Source organism: Typopeltis vanoorti, chromosome 10, assembly GCF_054136105.1.
Source record: "Typopeltis vanoorti isolate ZY-2024b chromosome 10, IOZ_Tvanoo_1.0, whole genome shotgun sequence".
In the NCBI taxonomy this organism is placed as follows: Eukaryota; Metazoa; Arthropoda; class Arachnida; order Uropygi; family Thelyphonidae; genus Typopeltis; species Typopeltis vanoorti.
The window spans coordinates 126,573,858-126,598,559 of NC_143558.1; the positions used below are offsets into that span (position 1 = coordinate 126,573,858).

The 24,702-nt window shown below is 35.6% G+C and overlaps 1 protein-coding gene across 1 annotated transcript in view; it reads right to left on the reverse strand.

Annotated features, from left to right (window-relative positions):
- Nucleotides 1-24,702, reverse strand: part of LOC150102777 (SID1 transmembrane family member 1-like) — a 582,520-nt gene that overhangs the window by 379,977 nt on the left and 177,841 nt on the right. Inside the window, exons 9-10 of the mRNA XM_090399394.1 lie at nt 14,537-14,583; nt 894-944 (exon numbers count right to left, since the gene is read on the reverse strand). Of these exons, the coding sequence (XP_090255520.1) occupies nt 894-944; nt 14,537-14,583 (98 nt within the window). The remainder of the gene's footprint in view (nt 1-893; nt 945-14,536; nt 14,584-24,702) is intronic.

Consider the following 24,702-nt stretch of genomic DNA (forward strand, 5'->3'; position numbering starts at 1 on the left):
TAGATGGCAGAAATACCAACTATGTAGGTTACCACAAGGTGTCAGAAATTCTGTCATATCATTTCAATTTTTAATGAATTCTGTCTTATCAGATATGATGGGAAATGGAGTCATCTGTTTTTAAGATGAATCTAGTATATTCAAATGATTTGGATAGTGTAAAATCCTCTAGAATGTTTTAAAGAGATTAGATGAAAATAATCGATCTTTAAAGTGTTTTAATTTTTCTTAAAAGAAAGCATTCTATTTAGGTCAAACTCAGCAAAAATGGAATTATGCCAACTCAGTCAAATGTAGAGGATATATTTTCAGCCAAATCTCCAAGAACAATTAAGTTTGTAGATTCATGTTAAATTTCTACAGAAAATGTATTCCTAATTGTATATGACAAAGAAAGGTGTTAGATTCAGTCATCAAATACATTATTTGACAAGGAGCATTTGACAAGTTAAAGCTGGCATTAACTAAAGCACCAGTTTTCATTTACCCTAAATTTGGTGAAGTTTTTTATCTTTCTCCTGATGCCTCAAATGACTTCATTGCAGTCATATTAGAACAGAAAGAAGGTTATGATTTTAAACCAGTAGTTTTTGTGAGTAGAAAATTATCTGGTCCAGAACTAAACTACCCAACCTCAGAAGAGACACTATGAAGTAATACAGATATCAAACATAGTAAGTACATCAATTTTTTAACTTCTTTACATATCATTTTTGACAAAACAATTTCAATAACGGGTACATCGCAAGTGCCAAAAATGCGTGTTATGAAACTAAAACTAATAAACATTTTAACATAAACAATTTGTAAAAATATTCAGAATTTTAATTATGATTATTTTTACACTACAGTTTGAGTAAATATAAAGGAGGCAATAAATAATTAAAGCTTACAATCAAGAGTACCATAGCTATGGACCGTTTGAGATGATGTACAACTTTCACCTACATAAATTTAAAAAAAAATGTGGCTTACTCTCAGAATAAAATAATTCACCTTAAGATATTATATTTAACAACTTTGTAAATACAAATATTCCTTAAGAAATGATAATTTTAACAAATTTATTTGCAATTCACCAAATTAGATATGCAGAATTCATTAGCCATGTAATGAATGGAACTGTCAGTATTACGACTGTATAAATGTGGAGGAAAATGTTTGAGCTTCTGGGAGAAAAAAAAACTGCTAGTGCAACTAAAAACCTGAAACCTGAAAAATTCCCAGTTAAACTGCTCCAATCAAAGAGATCTGAAATAGTATCTTTTGTGGACAGATGACACACAGCAAAACCACTCAATCACAGTGTTGTCATCTACAACTTCTATCACAACAGTTATTATAACATCATTGATGATCTGGTTAGTCAAGTGGAGACATATCCATTTCTTAACAAACAGGATGTGGATTCAAATCTCCCTTTGGCATTCATGTTTGGAAAAATCTTCAGATTGTTTTTGAGAGACATGACCATATTTATGCCTTGATTAGAACTAAAGGGCATCAAGACTATATCATATTTTCAGAATCTGACAAGTCTGGCCTTATGTCTTACACCAGCGCTTACCAAACTGTGGGCCGTGGCCCCCTTGGGGACCATAGGTTTTGTTGAGGGGGGGGGGGCTGTGAAATAATGAAAACAAATTTAAAATGTTTTAAGACTAAGCAGATTTTTTTATTTTAAAAGAAACGTATTTAACTTTTATTATTTATTATTTCTTTTTTGTTATTTTTATATTTTAATGGAAAAATTCACACATTGGTTCACAAACTTTGCTTCCTGCATATTTTGGCGCATAATGAATATTAGTAAATATTGCTTATTCATATGTTTCATTTCAAAGCAGTGGTTAATTGTATTTACTTCGAATGCTCTCCAGGGAAGCTCCAAATCTTCCTCTCCCTTTCATCACGCGTTTGTAATCAGGGATTGTTGATACCGACTTTATATACATATCAAAACTCGTTTTATATTATCACTGTCATCCGAGCTAGTTTTCTGTTACCAATAAAAGTTTTGCATATACTTCACACATGAAAAAAAGCTGAAACAAGTTCATGTGGGGGAGATAGTAACTTGCTTGCAGTGGTAAACAACACACCCTCCCTAACAGCCACTATACTGCAGAGGCAATAAAAACAAGTATTTTTATTATGCCAGCGAATAAGGTATGAGGAGTCTGTGTAATATATTTCTCAACAAATAGTGCAATTAGAGACAACTGGAATAAAAACACACTAATTAATAAATCATATGTACCCTGATACAGAAACTATGCTGTATAGACTGAAACAAAACCATATGTTACATGGGCAAACACAGTATCTAACTAAAAACTATTGTTATTAATTAGATGTGAGTGAGTTCGATTTCCCAAGGCAGCAATAAAATTCAACCGAACGAGTTAAAATTCGTAAAAGTGTTAAAACTAAGTAATATATATATATATAATGAATGTTATGGCAGTTTCACATATGGAATTCGGTTGAAGAAAATTAGCATTTCAACTTAATTGTCAGCTATGCTTTTATCTTTCAGTTGCACGATCTTTTGTTAATACCGCACCAATCATATGCACGTTTTAATAACCTGCCTTTGCTGTCTGTTTCGCATTAGGCTTAATTACTGTAAAGGGAGAAAAGTCACAAAAGAGAAAAATGTTCCTGGTCCAGGGATTCCCTTATTCAGGTAATATTCACTAATTTCATATTATCAGTCTGTGGTGTGCCAGTATCGGTAAGTGGTGATATTATATGATCTATTCTACGTTAAAAAATTTAACCCTGAGATGGATAAGTGGCTGATAGAAAATATAAAAAAATTCCCGCGAACAATCAGAATAAGCAGACTCAAAAAAAAAAGGACAGTATTCCATATTTTACCAAAACAGCCCGCATTGTCTTCAGAACCAAACGGAGAGGCAAAAAATGTAATATATGCAATTCATTTTTGCAATATTCGCTGTGTGTGTTTTGTATTGAATATAAATACAATAAATATTATAATAATATCTCTCTCTATTACGGGTTTTTTTTGAGGGGGCCGTGAAATATTTAAATTTTTGCAAAGGGGACCCCTGACATCCAGAAGTTTGGGAAGTAGCACTGTCTTACACTACTGACACCAGGCAAAATTTCTTCAATCCAGCAAGTTCGAATATGATAATCACTTCCTTGAATAAATATGTGAAATGCTAAGAAATCAAACAAACCTGAACCGATCAGACTGTACATCAAAATCAAGTTGTCAGAAGTGATTACTATCATCATCATCAAATTCCTGCCATGTACCCTCAAGGGATGTACAGGATATGATAGTACTACATGAAAAATTTACATTATTACTAACTTCCTATCCACAATTTTCCTCCAAATCAGTCTGTTACTTGTCAAGACTCCAACATTACCAGATCTTGTATTTCTATCATCTAAGGCACTTTGTACCGTATCAATCCACCTATATCTCTGTCTTCCTCTGGGTCGTTTTCCTGCCAACTTGGCAGAGAACACTTGTTTTGCTAATCTTTCCTCGCCCATTCTGTTTAAGTGACAATACCACCTGAGATTAGCTCTGTTTACGCATTCCTGGATGCTGACAATGTCAAGCTCGTTCCTAATATTCTCATTTTTAATATGATATTGCCATTGATGCCATCTGTTCACGCCTCTAATCTTTCTCAGAACTCTCATATCTGCAGTCTCTAGTCTTTGGTCAAGTGTTTTACTTCTGAACCAGCTCTCAGATCAATAAGTTAAAACTGGTTTGAACACTGTCTTGTATACAGCTAATTTAGTGTTCCGACTAATTTCTCTCTTATTCCATATGAATTTATTCAATTGACTTCCTACCATACCAGCTTTGTTGATTCTGTTGTCTATATATCCATATTTAATTTACCATCTTCACAAAAAATCGTGCCTAAGTAGCTAAAATGTTTTACTTGTTCAACAGGTTCTCCATTCACAACAAAGTTGACATTTTCAATGATTCTGCCTATTTTCATTGTCTTTGTCTTTTTATTGCTGACCTTCATACCATATCTATTACAACTCTTATTCAATTTAGTCAGAGAATCTTGCAGACTTGTAGCGGATTTATTTAGAAGTATAACATCGTCCGCATAAAGCAAAGAGCTGACATTAACATCTCCAATTTTGATATCATGTTTAATACCACTTTCCTTCATAATATGATCCATATAGATAATGAATAACAGAGGGGATAATGTACATCCTTGTCTCACAACAGATTTAACATTAAACCATCTTCCTGTACTTCCTTCAATTCTAACTGCTGACTTACAACTCAAATAAAGACTAAGTATTGCTTGATATAATGCCCCATTAACACCATATAACTGCAGCGTATTGAATAGCTTCTTTCTTGGCACCTTATCATATGCCTTTTCCAAATCGACCAAACTTAAATACAGATCTTTGTTATATTCCCATGCTTTCTCGACTATTTGTCGTAAAGTAAAGATCTGATCCTGACAGCCTCTGTTTGGCCTGAATCCAGCTTGTTCTTCACCAAGCTTTTCTTCCACAATTCTTCTCAAGTATACTTGCATATATCTTACCAGGAACACTTAATAGGGATATACCTCTGTAATTCTCACATGCAGTTTTATTTCCCTTTTTATATATAGGTAATATGAGAGCTCTACTCCGATCATTGGGAATTCGTTCCTCTGTCCAGGCATTCTGAACTATGCAGTGCAGCCACTGTAAGACTTTTACACAACCATGCTTCAGCATTTCTGGTCGAATATCATCTACTCCTGCTGCCTTTCCACATTTCAAGCCTTTGATGGCTTTTTCTACTTCAAGTGTGGATATGTATTCTTGACTGCATGCCTGGTCAGTGTTTTTTTATCACTGTGCTGTCATCACTGCTTCTTTCATTTAGCAAATTTTCAAAGTAATTACTCCATACTTCAAGGATATCTTTTTCTCCCGTTTTCATTTCACCTTTATCATCTCTAACTCCTTTTACAGCACTCTTTCCTCCATTCCTAAGCTTCTTCAACAACCTCCAGAATATTTTGCCACCTTCTTGATATTTATTTTCTATGATCTTGCCAAAGTCCTCCCATGACTTTTGTTTAGCTAGTTTTACACACTGTTTAGCTTTCTTATGTTTGTCTCTGTATTCTCTAAGAGCACAAGCTGACTTATTTGCCAGGAACTTTTGATATGCTTTCTTCTTTTCCTTCACTGCCTCTTTAACTTCCTGTGTCCACCATGGAGTTCTAATTTTTCTATCCTTGCAGACAACTTTACCACATGCCTCTCTAGGTGAATCAATCAGGGTTTTCTTCAAGGCTTGCCACTGACTCTCCAAGGTTTGGTTCCTGTTCTCAAACTCTTTCATTTTTTCTTCAATAATCTTGGTGTATTTTAGTCTACAGTTCACATCTGAGAGCTGCTCAACTTTGAATCGCTTTAAAACTTTCTTACATGTCATTCTTTTCAATATGAAATTCAATTTTATCCTGCTCAAGACTAAATAGTGATCACTTTCAATTTCAAATCCTCTGTACATTCTGGTGTCCTGCACCAGGGAGAAAACATCACTATCAACAATAACATAGTCAATGAGACTTTTCTCATTCCTTGCCTCTTCTCTCCATGTGAATTTCTGCACATTTTTATGTTGGAACATGGTGTTAGTAATAACCAGTCCATGTCCTGAACAGAAATCCAACAGGTATTTGCCATTATTATTAGCTTTGCTTTTTTCTCCAAATTTTCCCAAAACATTTTTGTATGTTTGACAATCACTTCCTACTCTGCTATTTAGATCCCCAACAAGGATCAACTTTTCCTTTTTCATTATGTCAGTAGTTTTCTCTAGATCCTCAAAAAATTCCTCGACTTCTACCTTAGTAGAACCTTCTGTAGGACCATAGGCACAAATAAGTCTCATTGTCCAGTTCCCCATTCTGATATTTGCCCAAATCACCATACTTGACACTGCCTGCCATTCAAGAAGATGAGCCTCATATTTTGTTTTTTCGCTGTTTGCCCTGGTTCCCTGGCGAAAACAACGGGGGCCTTGTTTAACCGGGCAACACCCCACCCGGCATGAAATTTTGTCATGTTGTACCATCATTTTGTATTTTGGTTTAACCAATAGGAATACAATTTGGTCCGCTAAATCCCAAATTGCCAGCCTATCCCCATTCGTTCAGTATCCAGGTAGATACCAAACAGGGTGCACTACGAGAAGGTGAGGATTGGACATTAGGTCAGAGGCCCTGGTCGGTTCTCCGCATTCCTTTAAAGGCTATGAGGAGGTCTCCTCTCAGTTATACAGCTTATACATCTCCTCTCAGTTATACAGCTTATACATCTCCTCTCAGTTATACAGCTTATACATCTCCTCTCAGTTATACAGCTTATACATCTCCTCTCAGTTATACAGATTACTATTAATTGTTAATAAGTTTTTTTTTTAAATATTTTTAATAATCTAAATAATTTTCTTTATCTATGCAACTTACTACAATTGTTCCTTTGAACTCTAATAATGTAATATCATACACTTCAGCTGTGACCAATAAACAGGCTAATATACACATGATTTATGATCATTCTGATTCATCTTTTCAAATTAGTTAATGGTCTGTCTCCTTGGTGATGTCTACGTAATGTTGAAAAAAATGCTGAAGTTTTTGAATAACTTCAATATAATTTTTGTTACATGTGTAAGCCATGAAACTTACTTTAATATGTCTGGCACATATGTTCCATTAAAGCTATTAATACTTGATATTATATTTCCGTTTTTATTCTTCATTCAAGCATGGGCAAACAAAGCTCGAACATGAAGAAACTTCATGACCTGGATAAGGAGGTAGATAACTTTGGATCAGACTGATATAATAATAAAGGTTTCATTATTACTATTATTATTATATCAGCCTTACCCAAACATGAAAGTCAAAAGACCTATGACATAACAGTGCCACTGTGTGAATGGGAGGCTAAAAAGAAGGAAAGAATATGTCATGCACTTCTCTTAAATATGTGAGGATTATAATCATTGAGGAAAACCAGTATGTAAAAAACAAGCGTAAAAAGGTGTCTAAAAAAAGCATACAGAATTTCATTAAAAAAAGCTGAAAGAACCAAACAGGTATTAAAAGTGTATACCATACTTTTCGGACCATAAGATGTACCTTTTTTATGTAAAGAAAAGTGACAGTAACGAGATGAGTGAAGACGAATTGAATGCTGCTGGCACAAGTTATGGTAATAATAAATGAAATTTAAGGTTTGTGAATATTTTTATATAATAATTTTTTTTTCTAAAAATGGTCTCGTAAATTTGGGGTATGTCTTATAGTCCGAAAAATACAGTATGTTATGGACTAAATGATTAATATGGGCATTATTTATAATGCCCAGCCATTATGAATAATGACAAACAAAAGCAGGCACTGTAATAAATTTGATATTGTTTATCATAATTTATCACACTGATGGGTCAATATGAATATCGCTATCATCTGGTCAGGCAAAGTGATAATAATGATACCTTTTTTGGCAGTATTAGAAGCAGTAGGGATTGGGAGAGGAGAGATTCTTTGGATTTCTTTTTGTCGGGAGACGTGAAGGGAACTTGGCCCAGGTCACTCAAATTTTTACAAAATCAGGTTATCTGACAATGAAAAAGTGAGAATCAAAAACCAAAGTGACTTGGCCTATAACATAAACATCATATATGGGTATTGTAATATGCATATGGCAATTTAATTATAAATTACATTCACACTGAAGAAATATTTCAGATATTGCAAGATGCCCATATCGCTATTGGCCATGGCAGCAGAAACCACATGGAAAAAGAATTGAGTACAAAACATACAAATACCACAAGGGAAATAAATTATCATAATTTAGGTTAGGAGTTTTTTTTTTGAAAACCAAATTGCCCAAAGGGAATGTAGCTTTATTCATAACGTCTGGTCAATTCTTAATAAAAAAAAATGTGTATTTTTTTTTTTTCAAATCAAATTGCCCAAAGGGAATGTAGCTTTATTCATAAAGTCTGGTCAATTTAATAAATTAATCAATATTTATCAGGCTGTGTGGCCATTTTAGTCATTATTTACAATGACCGGGCATTATGAATAATGACCTATAAGATATAACATATAAACAATAACTATATTCTATAAATGAAAATAATATATGCAATATATACACAGTCCAAATACAATGATAAATATTGATGTTCTATAAACATTTAAAAACAAAACAGAACACTCGATAAATCTGATAAAATTTGACACCAGGGTATACAGGGCTCAAGATGGACAGTCACTGCATTCATTGATTAAATCAGAGCAGTCTATTAAAATGTGAATGATAGTTAGTCCAGTGCCACAGAACTCACACATAGGCACGTCACACTCCTCAATAGGAAGGAGTGTGTATATAAAATGACTATGACCTATGCAGAGCCAAACAAGAACAAATACCTCTTTATGGTCCCTGTGTATGTTAGACTACCACAATTTTATTTCAGGCTTGATTTGACAGAGCTTGCTATAAGTCTTTCTATTCTATAATGATTGGCACTGGGATAAAAGTTATGAGTTATGCCAGTAATTGGTGTAGGGAACAAACAGATGATAAAAGAATAAGAAACAAGTTGCTCCCCCCCCCACACACCTGCAAACTCATTTCTCTTAATCATAACAGATTGGAGATCTAACAGAAAATGCATAATCAAATGCAGCTTACATAACAGAGCAAGAGAGAGAGGATATGCTGAATACAAGAAATCTCCCAAATGTTTCTGCAGCTGCAGCCTTCTTGTGGCCTGCGGAAAGCTTCATGAAACTGAATATATATCAAAAGAACATTCAAAAGCATTACAATCTTATGTAGCTTAAGGAAACTCTATAGCTTACAGCTCAGCAGTGAAGTTGTTACATTCTAGCGAGATCAGAGCAGATATTATACTGTCTGGAAAGAAAGCAGAAGATTCTACTAGGGCCTCTGATTTTGAAACAATCTGTGTAAAAAACATAAAAACAGAGTATTCCCTCCTATGAACTTAAATGCACTGCTGGTAGACAACAGAAGGGGGTGAAACGTTAGGGTAGCCTGCAAAAAGAAATGATGCATGGTGGTATATACAAATGCCACAGTGGTAGTATATTTGATGATGTCTGTGCAGTATTGTCTACACCACTGTCCAAAAAAGAAACCAAACTTTTTGAAAATAGAAGAAACTAGTGGCGCCACCTGTTATATATTTGTTGTCAAAAGCGGCAATCTTCATTAGTGTTGTGTCAACTGTTTATAACATTTGTTTCATTAGAAGCCGAGTTATAGTGCCAAGCGTGACAGTGTGTTTTGACAAACGATATTCATGCCATATGCGATGAATGCTCACTATCAATCACTTCAAAACTTCAAGATAAAACTCACTATTGACCGTTTGGCTAGGCGGAACGAATTTGTGGATAATGCCCTTCGAATCGTAGAAACAAATCAGCATTGTTCTTTACTTTTGACTTCTCCAAGCGACTTTTTTTTCAAATGCCCCTCTTCTGGTGGTCTCCACTCAGCACTCTGGCGATTTGTTTCGGCCTCATACTCAAAACACCATGTTTTGTCTCCAGTAACGATCATTTCAAGGAAGTTTAAGTCCTTATGAGTGGTTTTAACGAGGTCCTTGCAGTGTTCAATTCAATACATTTTTTGGCCATCGATCAACTTGTGGGGAACAAATCACGAATTCAATTTATGAAGGCCCAAACTCTCAGTCAAAATGGTGTGCACAGTTGATTTTGGAATCTCTAATTCATCTTCAATCAATCTCATGGATCATTTCGGGTTTTCTTTGATGAAATCACGCACTTTTTGGATGTTAACTTTGCACAGTCCAGTTTTTGGACGGCCCAGCTTTTTGTCGTTCTCAAGCATCTCACGACCACTTTGAAATTGCTTAAACCACTCGTAAACTTTAGTATGGGATAAGCATTCATCACTGTATGCTTTTTGAAGCATCTGATGCATTTCAGTAAAACTTTTACCAAGTTTAACACAAAAGTCAATAGCAGCTCTCTGTTTGAAACACATTTTCCAACCATTAGTCAAAACGCACTGTCACTCTTGGCACTATAACTCGGCTTCTAATGAAACAAATATCATAAACAGTTGAAACAATACTAATGAAGGTTGCAACTTTCAACAACATGTGGCGCCACTAGTTCAATCTATTTTCGGAAAGTTCGGTTTCTTTTTAGACACAGGGTGTATGTGACTACTCTAATATCTGGAGCTTCTAAGAGTGCTTTTGTGTGCAAACCAAAGGACTGTATGGGATTCTGAGGAGTCATAGAGATTATCCCACTATGAGCAAAAAATAGTTGGCCATGTGAGATGGTCTAGAACTTTATTTTGGTAACATATAATGTAAACATACAAATTGGCCTTGAGAACACACAATTAAGGAATGTCCTTAATTCTCTGTGGCACACATTCCATTATTTTTTTACTTCTGGATTTTCATTTTGCAGAACCATTTTTGGTAATCATCAGGAGCAAGATCATATTGATTATTTTCTTAGATACACTGTAAAGAGACAAAAGGCATATAACACCTTTCAGATATATTGTAGCTCTCAAAAGGTGAGATGGACATAAGGGTTAAAGTTGTTATTGACACTTTCTTTACAGTTGCTTTCTCCTCATAGGGAATCTTCTTCTCAGTTTTAATTTTATGGATTTCCTTTTCATCCTTCCATCTTTGGCATTCTCAGGAGTAGAATCTCCCTCACAATTAAGGTATTTTGGTATTTTACTCTTAGAGTCTTTGTTCTAATGATCTTTACTGCCACAATGAGTACAGATGGCAGAGCCATGACAGGCACTCTGAGAATGACCATACTTCTGACATTAAAAGCATCTCAGAGGGTAGGGTACAAGGCAGCCTAACTGAGTAGTTGAGATATCCCACTTTCACAGATGTTGGTGGTTTAGGTGTGATGAATAAAGTATAACATTTCTGGTGAAATCCAGGCGACTGTTGCTATGCAATGGTTGCCTGGATCCCACCAGAAATATCATATAAAGGATTCTCCTTATGACTGATATTCCTTGTTCTTTCAATTTGGAGTACATCTCTTCATCTAGAACATTGAGGAGGTCCCATTCCAATGTTATTCCTTGTTCAAAGTTATATGGGGAATAAATGTTATCTGCACTCCTCTGACAGATCAAGGAATAACACTGGAATAGGACCTGTAAAATTTGAGGATGAAGGATGCACCTTCAGGAGATTTTTTTTTTGTTTGCAATAGAGCTCCCGACCTGCCATGGAGCCACACATGAACACCCACTGTCTGGCAAGCAATAAAAATGCACTCAGAAGTTGAATGCCAGGGTCACCCACAGATACTATGCCAGAACCATAGCACCTGAGCTCCATCCCCAGATGGGGTAGTAGACTAACTGCAACACAGATGCCAAAACTTCCCATCTTAAATGAAGCAGGTGCAAAATTATTGCAAGATTACCAAGGCCTTCCTTTCCAGGTGTATACTGGTTGCACTGCACAGCAAACTTGGCAGGGCATTGGATCACACAGAAGGTGGTCTGGATAAGGAGATAGTAAAGACTTAGGAAAAGTAGAGTGAAGAATACAAGAAAAAAAGCAAAGAAGAAGAGAAAGAATGAAAAGAACCAGAACCATTGATTGAGAAGTTCTCTTTCATCGTGAACAGGCACCCACACATGATGGGGGAGAAGAGGGGGGGGGAGGGGAAATTGGGGAGAAATTAGCCAAAAAAATGAAGTATCAGCACACAAGATAGCATTCACCTTAATTTTAACTTATGAATCTGCCAGTTGGATCAGAAATAACAAAGCCTAGAAACCAAAGGCATGAATATCTCCCCCCCCCCACACACACACACAAAAAATTAAAAAATAAATATGAAAGTGAACAGATGGCATCTATGATATTAAATCATGTTAAAATGAAGATAAATGAGGAAGGAAGTTGACAACATCATTAGCATTCAAGAATGTAGAATTAGAGCTCATCTAAGATGATGTGGTCACTAACATAGAATGAGAAAGAAAGAGAGTAATGTCTAGCAAAATAAGTGGTGCTAATAAAGAAAGACTCGAAGAGCTGTGTAAAGAAATGCACAGAAAAAAGATCCATGATATTGAGAGATAAATCAATACATAAATCATATTTTCTACATACAAGTATCAAAATAGTGTTCAGCAATATTAATAAAATACTGCAGAGTAGAGATAGGTGTATGAAGTCTTTTTGTTTCATCCCAAAGTACAGCATGCCTGACAAGAAATTATATTCTTGTTTTAATTCTTTATCCAAGCACAAAAAAACAAACATTTATGTGTTAAATATGTTCAAAACTAGGAAACCAGTATATTGGGCAGACGGTTTCATCAAATTGTCTTTGTATTGTAATGAAGCAAAGAAAATGAAGTCATTGTAACCAAGCAAAACCACTTTCTAGCTCAGATCTAGAGTATTTTAATAATAAGGTGATATACTGTTTTTCTACTTGTACGAGGGTGGTGTGAAAAGTTCTGGGCCTCAACCATAGATTGGAACACTATCAGGAACATTTTTTTTTCTAAGTTAGTACATCTGTCATAAGCATCCATGTGAAATTGCAAGTCATTCTATCAAGTAGTTTGTTTTATACAGCTGTCTGAAACAAAAGTGTTGTCTGTATCCCTTGAAATGGATAAAATCGAGTATCGTGCGGTTATAAAATTCTTTGTAAAAGAAGGTTTAATGCCAAAAGAACATTTGAAGTTCATAAAAGTTTATGGGCACTCGTCTCCTTCGTTTTCAACAATTAAGAAATGAGTTGCCATGTTTAAACATGGCCGTACCAGCCTTGAAGATGATCCACATGAAGGACGTCCAAAAAGTGTAACAACACCACAAATCATCGAACAAGTGCACGATATGGTATTGGATGACCGGCAAGTCAAAGTGCATGAAATTGCTTAGATTATAGGCATTTCAAAAGAACATGCAAGATATATTTTTCATGAAGAATTGCAAATGAAAAAGCTTTGTGCAAGATGGGTGCCATGCTTGCCCACAGCAGATCTAAAACGTACTAGCATGAAAATCTGAACAGTACTTGGAGCGTTTTAACAAGAATTAAACAGATTTTGTGTGTCGATTTATTACTATGGCTGAAACTTTATTCACCATTATACAACACAATCCAAACAGTGGACAGGAGCTGGTCGTTCAGCGCCAAAGACAACAAAGTCAGTTCCATCAGCAGGAAAGGTCATGGCATCAGTGTTTTGGGATGATAAAGGCATTTTGTTTATTAATTATCTTGAAAATGGTAAAACAATTACCGGAGAATATTATTCCGATCTTTTAACCATACTAGACAAAAAAAATTCATGAGAAAAGACCCAGTTTGCAGAAGAAAAAAATCATCTTTCATCAGGACAATGCACCTGCCCACAAAGATGGTTTTGGCAATGGGAAAATTAAGGGATCTGCACTATGAATTGTTGGAACATCCACCCTATTCCCCAGATTTGGCTCCCTCTGACTTCTATCTCCTTCCAAAACTAAAACTCTTCCTCGCTGGTCAGCGTTTTTCTTCAAATCAAGAGGTGATTGCAGGTATGGGGGAGGGGAGGGGGAGGTATTTTGCATATCTTACTGAGAGCCACTACAGGGATAGGATAATGGCACTGGAGCATCACTGGAATAAATGTATTAGTCTTAAGGAAGATTATGTTGAAAAATAAAAATAATTTTGAAATTATAAATTCGTTTTTTCATTGTTAGGTCGAGAACTTTTCAGACCACCCTCGTATATGAAAAAATGTTACTTCTGTACTAATTCAGTTCACTCACAGCAACTATATGGGATTCACTCCTACTGATGAAAACTTAATAAATGTATTATTAGTGGGGTGATCTGGGTAGTGAAGCAGCTTATAATGCACCGAAATATACATATCTGAAAAGATGCGTGTGTGTTGATGTGCATTATCTGCTTAATAGTGAAGAAACATCATGAGCTATCTTCTGTTTGTGAGTGAAGTATCTCACAATTAGAGAACAAATTAAAACAAGAAAAATAATTTCTTGCAAACTGGAATTTACAAAATCTAGGTGGATTATTGTAGTAAGTAATGCTTTAGAGAAGCAAAATATTAGATGTCAACAAATTGAGGTCCTCAGAAGTAATAGAATAATTTGTAAGAAATCTGTTAATAGTAAGCTAGTAATAATGCATGCTTAATTATGTAGTGTTATGGCTTCAGTCTACCATATGAGTATACATAGAAACTGGCAGGCAAGTGATGATAAGACTACTTTGTTTTATACAGCTTTACTTAATTACTTTGTTACTAAAATAAAACTGTAATCTTATTGAATTATAAATTTAATGAATTATAGAATAATAAATGTATAAATAAATTATAAATAAAATTATAATTAAAATAATTTATGAAATAAATTATAAACAAAAGCAATACTCACATTCATTAAACCTTTCCAAAATAGTTTGTCCACATGTCCTTCTATTTCTAACAAAAAAAATAAATAAATAATAAATAAAAAATACATATATGGTGTGCATGATACACACCACACACACGGCACTTTTTATGAGAAAAATGATAACAGTAAAGACATAAGTGTTACAGTACTAAACACCTTAAACAAATGTTAGTTTCTGATCATCATCATTAGATTTATGAACAATTCAGCACTTAGCTCTAACTAAGTGATGAATCATTTTCCCTGCATCAGTCCTATAAAACCCTTTAGGCAATTTAATGGAGTCCATAAATGCATTGCAAGAGACCCAAACTATCCACACAATTTATCATATCTCTCCTTAAACTTATTAACAGATAGGGCACTCACACCTGACTCTGGCAATCCATTTTTCATTCACAACTCTCCAAGGAAAAAGTCTAGTCCTCACACTCCTACTAACCACACCTTTATTCAACTTCCTGGGATGACCCCTTGTTCTGGTAGCCCTAGCTAAGTGCTGAATCATTTTCCCTGCATCAGTCCTATAAAACCCTTCAGGCAATTTAAATGTTCATATCATATTCCCTCCTTTTCTCCTATCAAACAACTTCTGCAATCCACACACCCTCAATCTATCTTCATAGGAAACATTCGACAAACCACTTGCCATCTTGGTCACTCGCAACTGAATCTTCTCCACCGCTTCATCATCCCCAGGAGACCAGACATGAGCACAGTAATCCAGATGTGGGCAAATTAAGAGAAATAACAACTTCCTTATCTCTACTTGTTATAGTGTTCTTCAATAACCAAGTAATCTTATGCGATACCTTAGCAATCTAATCTAATCTGGTGGCCTCCTCTTTTTAAGAGGGTTGTAGCTGATGAACAGCCCTTTTCCATGCCCCTCTCTCTTGCTTCTGTAAGACTCTTGTCCATGTTGTCTTTCCATTGCAGTCGGGGTCTTCCTCTCCTTCCCTCCATCATCCCCCGCAATACTATTCTGGGGAGCTCTCCAGAAGAACTCCTCATCAAATGTCCTACAAATGCTTTTTTTTTTTTTTGATGCTAGCCATATAGTCTCTTTTCATCTTGAATCTTTTAAGAAACTCTTCATTACTCACTCTTTCAATACAGCTGATATAATCCATTTTTCTCAGTCACTCATATCCTTATTGATCATTCAGGACTCACATCCATATGTCTCCATGCTCCAGATCATTGTCCTGAGGATTCTTACTTTTAACTGTTTGTTCAGATTTCTGTTTCCTAATATGTGGTATATGTGGTAAATTAAAAAAAGCAATACGGCTTTTGCTTTTTTTAATTCTGTTCTTAATTTCATAATTAGATCTATTGTCATCTGTTATCCAACTCCCAAAGAGCCTCTGTAGCTCAGTCAGCATAGACAAAGTGCTTTGGTCGGAAAGACTTGGGTTTGATTCCAGTCCATGACGTGAAAAACCTTTAGGTGGTCTCTTTCAATTAAAGGTGAGTTAGCCAGTCTCATATGGAGGTAGAAGATTTTTTCTTCTGGAAACTCAGGTTTTTCGTCCCTCAGAACAGGCAAACTGGCTTCGTGAACACACATGGATTTACAGCCATGAATACTTACGATAATAGGTGGACGAGATAGGGTCCTCACCACATGTCGTTGGCTACCATGTCACACCATGGTAGCCAACCTCCTAGATAGGAGATGACACATGAAGGAAATCCAACTCCCAAAGTATTCAAAACTTTTTTACATTCTCTATTCTTTGTCTGTTCAAAGTGATTTCCATCCCATCATTTCTTTTCCTTGAAATCTTCATCCCTTTTGTCTTTTGAACATTTATTTTCATTTTATCTCTCTCATTTCCAACCCTGTTCAGTCTATTCAAAATTCTTTGCAAACCTTCCTCTGTTTTGCTCATAAGTACAATATCATCTACATATCTTATATTATTTATCAGATGTCCATTTATCTTTATTCCATCCTTCAGATCTCCCTCATCATCCAGCCACTACAAACATTAAAAAGGAGTGGGGACATCCCTTGTCTCATAAAAATGCAATAAAATAAAATAAAATACAAAAACTTATCCTGGAGCAGACTGCAATAGTGCAATAGTGACTTATAATTAAAGTAAAAATCAGATTAAAATGAATAAATAAAGAAAATGCAACTAGAAAAATAAGAATTGATGGACCAAAAAGAAAAGATATGAGAGAGAAATATCAAGCTGAACAGAAAATAAGATCAGTAATATTGATAGACCCATAGAAGTAATCTGAACTGATTTAAGAGATAAAATCAAGGAATGTGCTGAAGGTCTCTTCTGGGTGAGGCAGAGAGAAGAGGAGAGGGAGGAAGCCCTGGATTTCTGAGGAAGTAATAGAAAAAAATGGATGAAAGAAGAAAATGGAAGAATAAGAACGACGACAAAGCCTAAACCAGATATAAAGATTTCAATAAACAAGTAAAAATTCTGGCTAAAAAGGCAAAGGAAGACTGGCTCAATCAGGTCTGAAAGGAAATAGAGGAAAATGATACAGCAAAGGATATGAGAAAAGTCTGTGAATGCTTGAACTACATTTCAGGGAAGAAAAAGGCAAAAAGTGGTACTTTGAAGGATGAAAGAGGAAATATTTTGTTGGAAAAAATGATAAGGTGGAAGAAGTATGTAACAGAACTTTATGGAGATGAAGATAATCTGAAATGTGATCAGAAAGAAAAGGATGATACCCCAGAAATTAAGGAATAGGAAACCGATGCAGCCATTAAAAGAATAAAGGATAGGAAAGTTCCGGGAGGGGATGATATTCAAGGAGAGCTGCTGAAGGCATTAGAAAAGGAATGAATAAAACTTCCATCATCTTTAATAGAAGTCTGGAGGAGGATAGAATACCTAAAGACATGATAAGATCTATTTTTAATCCTATTCACAAGACTACAAGAACGATGGATTGCAATAACCACAGAACTATCACCTTGATTAGCAGTGTTGCAAAAGTCTAATCAACATAATACATAGAAGAATGGAACAGATGATAGAGAGAGAATTAAATGAAACACAATTTAGTTTTAGGAGAAACATTAACACTATGGATATCGGGGAAAAGAACGATCGAATGCAATAAAGATTTATATCTATGCTTTGTGGATTACAAAAAAAGCTTTCGATAATGTTAATCACTCTGTTTTATTTGATATTTTGCATAAAATAGGAATGGATGAAAAAATTATCTGACTATTGTTCTGAATCTATAAAACCTTAAAAATATGTCCTCTAAACTTGAACTCTCTGTCTACCACCACCACCATTAAATCTCTAGCTTCATCTATTTCCTGGAGTACAGTCCCAAAATGCATAAACTTATGCATTTTGGGATAAATATCGTACAAGCTGTGTATCACATATTGTACGATATTTATCCCAAAATGCATAAGTTTATATTTCTCGACATTAAACCAAGTACCATTATCTTTTGCCCATAATGACAGCCTATTCAAATCCTCCTGCAAGCTCTTCACATTGCCTTCATTAACTATTACTCTACCTAATTTCACAACATCAGCAACGAACTCAATGTTTCCTTGATACTCCCTACAATATCATTTATGTACAAATTAAACAGCAGTGGTCCTAGCATTAAACCTTGCAGAACACCACTAGTCACTACTGTTTTTGCTTTGATTCTGACCCTCCCTATACCACTTTTTGATATCTGTCCTAATACCCACCATCTTATCCACTTAATGAGTGTCAAATCCATCCCTATTTGTTCTAATTTGCATAACAAAGTAGTTTCATGTAATAGTCTTTCAAATGCCTTTGCAAAATCCAGCAAAATCATCGTGCAACCATTTCTTTTATCCAACTCAGCTATTATTCTATTATAAAAAATTAGTAAATTACTAAGGCATGATTGACCATTCACAAAGCCAAGTTGCCCTTGATAAAGTATCATATTTTTATCCAACTATTCTTGAATTCTCTTTTTTACCAATTTTTCTAGTACTTTTACCACCACGCCTCAGATACTGATTGATCTATGATCTGCTACTGTAGTCTTAGAACCTCTTTTATGCAAAGGAATAAATTTTGCCCTCTTTCCACTCCTTTGGAATTCCACCAAAGCTGAGGCTTAAATTAAACAACTTAGTCAAAGGCATTGCCAGTTCTCTTGCACATTCTCGCAAAACCCTAGCTGATATCCGATCTAATCCCAGCTGTATTTACATTGAGATTCTGCAATATCCTAACAACCTGCAATTCATCTATATATGCTCCCATTAGAGTCTGTCACATATGTTAAAGTAGTAATCTCACTAGGAAGATATATGCATGCAAAGAGGTCACTCAGCATATCAAATATTTTATCTGCTTCTGTCTCCTCATGACCATCATCACTCATTAAGGTTAATCTTCCATAGTTATTCTTCCTGTTACTTGCCACATAACGAAAGAACACTGGGATTTCCTTTGGCCTGCTTGGCTAAATTCTTTTCATAATCCGATTTTGTCTTCCTTGCCATGCTGGTTACCTTTCTTACATAGCAAGGAAGGCAAAATTCATGGGTTTGCTGGTCATCTTTTTTCTTAATATATCCTCCACAGCATTTTCTTCTTCTGCGGCTCATGCCTAATGATATTATTCATCCATCTAACAACTACCCGATTAACCCTGCTTACCATAGGTATACCATTTAATACTGTTTCCTCTAGATAACCCTTAACTATATCCCATGCATTACTAACATCCTTACCCTGCAGTGTTTTATGCCATGATAGAGATTTAAGCTTTTTCCTTAGCATGTCATAATCACCTGTCTTGTAGTTCCCCAAATACCCCTTCTTGATAGAATATTCCTCATGTTTTACAATCTCCTAAGTCAAGACCGCATGGTCACTTTCACCATGGAGGCAATGTTGTCACCTTGGACCTTGGTTATGGATAGTTCCTCTGATCCTATGACCATGTTTAATACTCTCCCACCCCTAGTTTCACATGCTGCCTTAAGTAATTATCCCTCAGCAGGTACAGAAATTCTATTTATTTCCTGCCATGTGATCTTTTAAGTAATGTTCTTATTACATATGGCAAGTGTGATAAGAACAAGAGATCAAAAGAAGTACAATGTGAAGAGAAAACTGAGGATAGAGAAACTGAAGTGGCTGTAAATGGGAATAAAATAACAGTAGTGTTATAGATAACAACAAGAGAACAAAAATACAAGGACAGGAAAACAATATAAGAAGAATGGGGGGGGGGGATGTTCAGCAGAGGAATATGATGGCCTGAGATATCACTGGGGTAGTTGAGTCTGGCAAGATATATAAGGTAAATGGTGATAAAGGTGAGTGGGAATGAGCAGGTATGGGAAATCACAACTAACAACTGGAATGGATAAGACTGATTATAGACCTAAAACTGAATTGCTATGTTTATTTACATATGCCAGGCGCATCAGAAATAAGGAAGATGAAATAGATCTGCTGACTTGAGTTTATTGAGCCAAAAATTGTTGTAATAAGTGAAATGTGGTTGGATAAGAATGATACCCTGATGGGAATAGAAATGGAAAGATATGATGTTTTTCATGAGGATAGAAAGGACAAGAAGGAAAGGGAGTGTTGTTGACAGGAAAATTATGTTATGTATGAAAAAAGTGGAGATACAAGAAGGTGTATGCAATGGTTTTGTGGCAAAGGTTTCGTGTTGGTATAGTGAAAGGAGAAAGGTTTTTCATGAGGATAGAAAGGACAAGAAGGAAAGGGGTTGTTGTTGACAGGAAAATTATGTTATGTATGAAAAAAGTGGAGATACAAGAAGGTGCATGCAATGGTTTTGTGGCAAAGGTTTCGTGTCGGTATAGTGAAAGGAGAAGGTTGACAGGAAGAGATATTTAGTTGGATGCTGCTATAGGTCAGTGAATATGAGGGGTGATGATGAAGAAATATATATGCAACTTGAGTTAACAAACAAAGGAAAATAGATCATTATGGATGATTTTAATTATGGTAAGATAGAACTGTGTAATAATATCTATCTTTTAATTTTAATATTATTGATATTATTTTGTTATTTATTATTATTTAACGTCGGACTGTGCCTTTGTAATGTCTTTTTCTTATCAGTCATAATGCCGAGTTTATTGTCGTTAATTGAGCTAGTTCTTCATGCACAAAACTTGTGATTATTCCTAATCCTTTTAGTCTATAGTTTTACTGCCCCCTTTCTCTCAAGGCCATAAGTAAGCTATTTCACGTGCTCGATGTGTAAACACAAGAAAAGCTTCTGGCTGGAATCAATTCCCTAATCTACCTTGCTGTATTTCTCTTGTATTGATCCCTAAATTTTTTTTTTTTCCAACTGCGGCATTAAGGATCTGGTGATATGTAACTGTTTGCAGATGATTCAAAATTGGAGAGAACAATGCAGAATCAAGCAGATGTTATGGCCTTACAGGAGGACTTGAATAGATTGAATGCAGTGTGCCTCAAGGCTCTGTGCTTGGGCCACTGTTGTTTAATTTGTACATAAATGATATAGGAAATAGCTTAAAAGGAGATATTCAGTTGTCTGTTGATGTGATGTTGAGAGTTTGCAGAATAATTTAAATAAGCTGGAAAAATGGGCAAAAGGTAATGGATGTCAGTTCAATGTGTAAAAGTGTAAAGTTATGCATTTTGGGATTAAAAGATTACGAGCTGTGTACTACATTGATGGAACTGTACTCTAAGAAATTGATGAGGCTAGGGACTTCAGAGTGTTGGGGGATAGGGAGATGAAGTTCAGAGGACACATTGTTAAGGAATCCAAGATTGCACATAGGATTACTTGGTTTTGAAGAAGAACACACTAACATCCAGAGATAAAGAGGTTATTATTCACCTTTATAAGGCATTGATACTTCCACATTTGGATCACTGTGCTCAAGTCTGGTCACCTGGATTCCTTGGACATGAGGAGGTTGTGGAGAGGGTTCAGAGGAGAGTGACTAAGCTGGTGAGTGATATAAAAAATGCTCCCTACATTGATAGATTGAGGGCTTGTGGATTGCAGAGGTTGGTTGATAGGCAGAGAAGAGGAGATATGATAGAAACATTTAAATTACTAAAAGGTTTTCATAAGATTGATGCAGGGGAAATGTTTCAGCTGTGTGATAGTGGTGAAAGAACAAGAGGTCATCCCTGGAAATTAAGGAAAAGTGTTTTTAACAAGGGTGTGAGAATGAGGTTTTCTGCCTGGAGGGTGGTGAATGAGTGGAATGCATTGCCTGACTCAGTTGTGAGTTCTTCGTCTGTAAATGAATTCAAGAAGAGATATGATAGATATTATTTTAATAGTTTGAGTCTCTCGTGATGAGTCTACTGACTCCACGGAGATATCCATAATAATAAGTGAATGAATGGGCACGTAAGTGGAACTTTCAATTCAATGTTGCAAAGTGTAAGGGTGTTTTGAAATTTGGTAAGCAATAATGGGATGCAAAGCATACACTTTGTGGGGAAACTTTAAAGGAGGTAGAAGAGATCTGGGAGTGATGGTGGACAAAGACCTGAAATTCAGGGAGCACATTGCAGAAGTTGTAACGATGTCACATCAGATAATGTAATGATGCAGAGGACCCTGATATGCAAAAAGGCCTTGATCAGGCCTCATATGGATTATTGTGCACAGATTTGGTCGCTGGGTTGTCATAGTAATGAGAATATGTTAGAAAGGGTCCAGAGGATTCACAAAGTTGGTCAGTGGTCTTTGGAATGTGGAGTACAAGGACAGATTGAGAGAATGGAAATTGCAAAGACTCATGAATAGGAGGAGGACAGGAGTTAAGATTGAGACATATAAGTTAGTCGTGGGTTGTTATCAGGTTAACATGGAAGAAATTTTTCAAAGAATGGGAAAGGGGATAGAACAAGAGAAATTGTATAAGGAGGGTGTGAGCAGGGGCCACAAGAAGGGTTCTTTGCATTGAGAGTTATTGGTAAGTGGAATGGACTGCCTGAGTGTGTCATGAATACACAATCATAGCACAATGTGTGACAAAGTGTGTACCTCCCATGATGAGTCACTGAATCCATGGATATCAAATGTTAATAGTGATAATATTCAAATATATTTGTCTCTGAATTCAAGTGTTTGTGTGGCTGGTTTGGCTAATTTGTGGGATGAAAACCCTGCCACTTCCATATGAAGTTAACAAACTTATGTTCAGCTGAGAAGCACTTATAGATTCTTTGTATTCCAAAAAGAAGTCAAACCCAGATCTCGGCTATGGATGCTCTGTCTTAACCTAGATCGAAAAATTCTGATCTTGATGAAAATCTCTCAAAATGCATTCACCATATAAAATGTTACAAAGTAAAAGACAACTTACATGTAATTTTTAATGAGATGGCAAATTAAATATTCAAATAGATAACAAAGTATGCAAGTGTTCATAATTAAAAAATTACTGAAACAGAATCAGACTAATTGCTTTCACAATCAAGAATTTGTGATATGATTTAATCTAAGATGATATTATCTCTTTAAACAGAATAAGAGGAGAAGTCAGCAACACTGGTGTGCTTCTGGGTTGGTGGGGGAAAAGACCAAGATCTAGGTAAACTGATGTAGCCAGCATTGCATTAGAAGTCTCACGTGTAAAGGTATAAAATTATTATAGACTTGACATATATCAAGAATGTGTGAACAGGGTTAATCTAAGATGGCAGAACAGAATAAGAGACAAAAGGTCAACAATATGGGTATTTGCTTCCAGGCTGGTAGGAAAAAAAAGGCTATGATCTAGGTATACTGAATATAATCAAGAATGCCTTGAAGTCCAAAATGTAAGATATGATAATGTTGGAGACTTGACAAATATCCGATTAACCAGGGAGAAAATTCTTGATAGCAAATTAGTAATAATGTAAATTGAATTATGTAATACCATCATAGTACCTTGTTACAACCCTTGAGGAAACATGCTACTGGAAAACGAAAATGATGATGACAATGTCTCCATATTGTCATCATCATTTTCGTTTATGCATATACTTTCAGTGTTAAATGAGGTTGTTATAAGCTACTTTGGCACTAGACATAGCAGCTGACTTCAATTTTGATTACACTATTATTATTATTATTATTATTCAGAATCTCCGTGAAATCAAAAGACTCAATGTGGGAGGCCCATATGTGACAACACAAAGATATTACTACTTAAACTCATTCATTATTTGTCTCCCACTGTCCTATCAGGAAATGCATTTCACAGATCAACCATCCTCCATGCAAAAAAACCACTCCTCACCCTCTTGCTCACAACCTCCTTTCACAACTTCCAAGGATGGCCCCTTATTGTCGCTCCTTCCCCTTGTTCTACCATATGAAAGAATCATCAGTATAAATTCTGTAACTACAGCTCAACAGTTCAAACGTCTCAATCATATTATCTCTCTTTCTTCCATCTACCAAGCTTTGCAGTTCACATTCCCTTAGTCCATGCTCATAACTAACACTACAATTTTGATATCTTTTTTTTTTTTTAATCTGTCTCCGAACTCTTTCCAAGATTAATTTATCCACTTCAATCCTGGTGACCAAATCAGAGTATTGTGCTCTGATATCTATCAGAGCACAATAGTCTAGGATCTAGGATCTGGCAGTGTCATTCTACATATTGTAGCAATCCTCTGGGCTACATTCACCACTTCTGAATATGTACCCTGAACTTCAAGTTTCTATCAATCACCACAAGGTCCCATGCCTCTCCCACTCCTCCAGTACGCTTCTGCCAACAGAGTATGCAACCTTCATTCAATGCATCCCAAACCTCAAGAATTTACATTTAGTTGAATTAAACTAAACTAATACTCTATTCACCTATCCAGTTTATTCAAATCCTCCTAAATGGTTACCATATATGCACAATTACTAATAACCCTTCCCAACTTCACATCATCTGCAATTAACTGAATATCCTCCTGCAATCCATTGACAATGTCAGTGATATAAATGTTAAACAATACAGATCCCAGCACTGAGTCCTGTGGGACTTTACTGATAACCTTCTGCTTACTTAATACTACTCCTTCATAAATAACTCTCTGATATCTATCAGACAGTAAATCCCCAATCCGTTTCACTTGACATCTAAACTCACAGGACGTAACTTAAATGCT